Source organism: Cryptomeria japonica, chromosome 3, assembly GCF_030272615.1.
Source record: "Cryptomeria japonica chromosome 3, Sugi_1.0, whole genome shotgun sequence".
In the NCBI taxonomy this organism is placed as follows: Eukaryota; Viridiplantae; Streptophyta; class Pinopsida; order Cupressales; family Cupressaceae; genus Cryptomeria; species Cryptomeria japonica.
In genome coordinates this window covers 963688598-963692433 of record NC_081407.1, presented here as the reverse complement: position 1 = coordinate 963692433, position 3836 = coordinate 963688598, and the positions used below count along the sequence as shown (strand labels likewise).

At 35.3% G+C, this 3836-nt stretch overlaps 1 protein-coding gene across 1 annotated transcript; it reads right to left on the bottom strand.

Annotated features, from left to right (window-relative positions):
- Window positions 1-1071: 1071 nt before the first annotated feature.
- On the bottom strand, window positions 1072-3119 carry LOC131035611 (non-functional NADPH-dependent codeinone reductase 2). The gene is made up of 5 exons (XM_057967343.2): window positions 2913-3119; window positions 2488-2663; window positions 2161-2404; window positions 1649-1828; window positions 1072-1564 (listed from the first exon to the last, which is right to left on the bottom strand). The coding sequence occupies exons 1-5, from the start codon at window positions 3036-3038 to the stop codon at window positions 1337-1339; spliced, it is 954 nt and encodes a 317-aa protein (XP_057823326.1). The 5' UTR covers window positions 3039-3119; the 3' UTR covers window positions 1072-1336.
- Window positions 3120-3836: the final 717 nt, after the last annotated feature.

The window sequence follows — 3836 nt, the reverse complement described above, 5'->3', positions numbered from 1 at the left end:
TCTACTTCATTCTAAGATCAATTCCCTCATATTATCATAAAAGAAAACGTTTTCTAGGATTTCCATGAGTAAACTCCAATTGATCCATCATATGAATTTCTAATATTAACCTTAATTATTATATTTTTTTAATTTGTGTTGGAAATGGAGTGAATGCTTTTATTTAAGAGATCACTCATTAAATATTATAAAACATTCCTCTTCAGAGTCCAAACACATGCCCAAGTCCAAAAATATTGCCCCCAACATAATCTATTGCAGAGGAGTGTGTGTTTATAAATCACTGTGGAACCATTTCCCTGCTAGACTCCAAGAAAAAGAGATGGATCAATGGATTATTTTTTGACTTTAAAAGTGATTCCTCTTGCCAACTTAAAGTTGTAGGATGTGGTCATTTAGTTTTTAGTAGTACTTGCATGGAATATTTGAAGTTGTGAATCAACTATTGCTGAGAGACATTGAAGTCATCGCTATTGCCTCAAGTTGCTAAGAGCTATTTATGGACTACAATCCCACCTTATTGTTGTTGCAAGGGGTGTAGACTGCAATCTCACCCAAGTGAAGTATTAAACAAATTTTATGTCATATGGAGCAAAGACTTGTCTTTTTAAATGTAAATGCAAGGAAGTTTCCTTGTGTTGAGCAGAAACAAAAAATACATGAAGCAATTTAAATTCATTGTTGAAATTAATCAATGAGTTAACTTGGATGAAGCCAAAATGGTAGAATCTAGCATAAGATCTCATATCATCTTCAAATTAAAATAGTTGTATCCATCACCTTATCATTGTATTCCGTACTAAGTCAAAAGTAAAGTTCCATAGAAAATTCTGAGAAGTGTATGTATTTTATGTAAATCTATCTATTATTTTATCATTGACTTTGTAGTTTCCAATAATAAAGGATGATAATGGATGGTGCAAATAAATAACTTTAAAGTTCATACTTTAAGATAAAGGTACAAAATAATTGCATTCTGTTGGCACAAATAGACAAGGAGGATAAATTAGTATAAAAAATGTTAAAACTATCATCATTTGTATATATATAAAAAATACTGATACAATACTATTTAAAAAAAAATTGAACTTGAATATTTATTGATATTTTTAATAGAAAATAGTCATATATAGACCACCATGAAACCTTGCCACAATTTATTTTAAACCTCGCCTTGGACTGCTGCTTTCTTAAGAACCAGAAACAGAGATTGTATCATTCTGAGTTAACCTTACAAAAATTTGCACCCATTGAAAACTTTGATGTACCCAGTCAAGCTAATGCCTTTATTATAAAATATCAACTTCTAAGTGGCTTAAACCAAGGGGCATGACTATCAAATCTCCCCATCCCATAATTCTTCGACAGTCTTGTAAGGGCTGGTTGTACTATTAACATATTGCTCCGCAGACTGCATCTTTTTCTGTTCAAGCTTGCTAATCTTGTCATGATCATCGGGAGTCAAAGACCAATCAAAGACTTGAAAATTTTCAGCTAATCTGCCTGCGTTGTAGCTCTTAGGCACCGGACTCACTCCTTGCTCTAAACTCCACCTTAACATAACCTGCATTTGCACACTACCAATCTAAGTTTCTAATTCATGTCCAAGAAAAAATTCCAAAATAATCGAATATGAACAAATAAATACCTGAGTTCTAGTCTTTCCATGCTTTTGGGCAATTTCTTGAAAAAGGGGATTATCCATCACCGCATTAGAACCCCATGGAGTATTTGGAGCTCCTAGAGGAGACCACGCAATGACATGAATGTTATGCTTGCTGCAATAATCTCTCAACTTCTTTTGCTGCCAATTTGGATTCATCTCCACCTGTAATTCCATACCATAATCATCATGCGCTCAGTACAATTCAATACAATCAAATTACTAGATCAAGTAATGCTAGGTGAAATGGACTGGAAAATGAACAGTCAAATAGATAGATTTGCATGAAGAAATATTAGAAAATGAATAGTCAAATAGGTAGATTTGCAAGACAAATAACCAAATACACACTAAAAGATTAGCCGACTACTCATAACCCAATAACATAGCAGCCTAGATATTTGTCTCTGAACAGTGGGTGAGAAACCTCATTAAAGACGATGTTAAAACCAATGGTGAGATGAAAACAGAAAAATACATTTGTGCAAACTCCTTACCTGATCAACAGCAGGGGGGATCTTGGCATGTTTCAGCAAGTCTTCGATTTTCTTAGAGGAAAAGTTACTAACCCCAATGGCTTTGGTAAGCCCCATCTCCATGCACTGCTCCATTCCCTGCCAAGTAGACTTTATGTCTAATGGCAAAAAGTCCTCTTCTTTGAGTGGGCTAAATGGAATCTCTGTTCTCAGCTTGACAGGCCAGTGGATAAGAAATAGATCCACATAGTCTAGTTGCAAATTCCTGGATATTACAAACATTTTTCAATAAGGAGTTCTACATAACAGAGAAAACAGAAGACTGAATTTTTGAAAAGGAAACCATACATTAAACTATCCTTGATTGCAGCAACAGGGTCGTCATGTTCTGTATTCTGCAGTTTAGTGGTGACAAAAACATCTTCTCTGCTGACAAGCCCACTCTGAAAAGCTGAATTCAGAGCTTTCCCTAGTGCAGGCTCTGATCCGTAGGCCCTTGCTGTGTCAAAATGTCTATAACCAACCTATATTGAGAAAGAGAGAGAGAACATTAAAAAAACAAAACACAGCTTCAGATTATCATAATTGGACTGTCCATGTACATCACTCCTAGAATAGAACAGAGGTGAATCTATAATCCATCTGTAGTAAAATCTTGAGAAGTTAAAAGAAAAATCTCTTCCCACAACTTTGAATTAAAGTTCAAGATAGAAGAGAGCATATATTTTGTCCCAGACAGCCATATCTGGTAGAATTGATAAAAGATAGAATACCTGAAGAGCAGCAATCACGGCTGCTTTAATATCCTCCTCGTTCATGTTCATTGATCCAGTCCCCATCCCAATTATTGGAATTCGGGCTCCTGTATTAAGCTCAGCACTTCCCCCTACAATTGCCATGATGTAATTACCTTTGCAGATTTCTTGGGAGAAAGCTGAAACGATGTAGAGACAAAGAGGTTACAATGGAAAAGAAAGAAAAAGGATCGTTTTAAATAGAGAATTGGGTGACAGTAGTGGAGAAATCTGAAGTCATTTATTGACTGTATTGTCTATTCACAATAGATGAGGCAAATTTGACCGTAGTGTTGAAGGAGCATGTCGCTGAGGACTCATAGAGTGAATCAACGGCATATAATGCACTATGCAACGCATCCAGAGCTTACGCGTAGTTTTGCTCTTCCTCTTCTTTCCTAGGAGGTACAATGTGGACCAACCTCTTCCTTCCAAGCGCCGCCCTAAAATGTGGACCAACCTGTTCTTACCAACTCCTCCTTTCCATCACGTCGACCAGAAAAATATCTTTTTCTTTAGATTATGGATATTATTTAACTAGAAGGTACAAAGAGATATACATCAATGGTGAGATTGCAATGATTACATCAATGGTGAGATATACAAGGAGCATAAAGTACCAAGTTATGTTCTATGTGGAAGGGACTTTGCTTGGTATTGAACCTCTGATTGGCAAAGCCCTTGTATTTTCTGCAATTATGTGAATTTTTCTTTATGGTGAATCTCAAAAAAGACCATAGGTCATTAGAAAGTACCATTTGTGTTTAAATATATGTGTTCAAATGTTTTGACATAAATGAAACATAACTTTTTATGAGGGAAAATGTGTTTTTTAAGTAAAGTATGTCTTTACCATGCTATATGATTGATCTAGACTATATAGAATCTGCAACCATTTTGTGT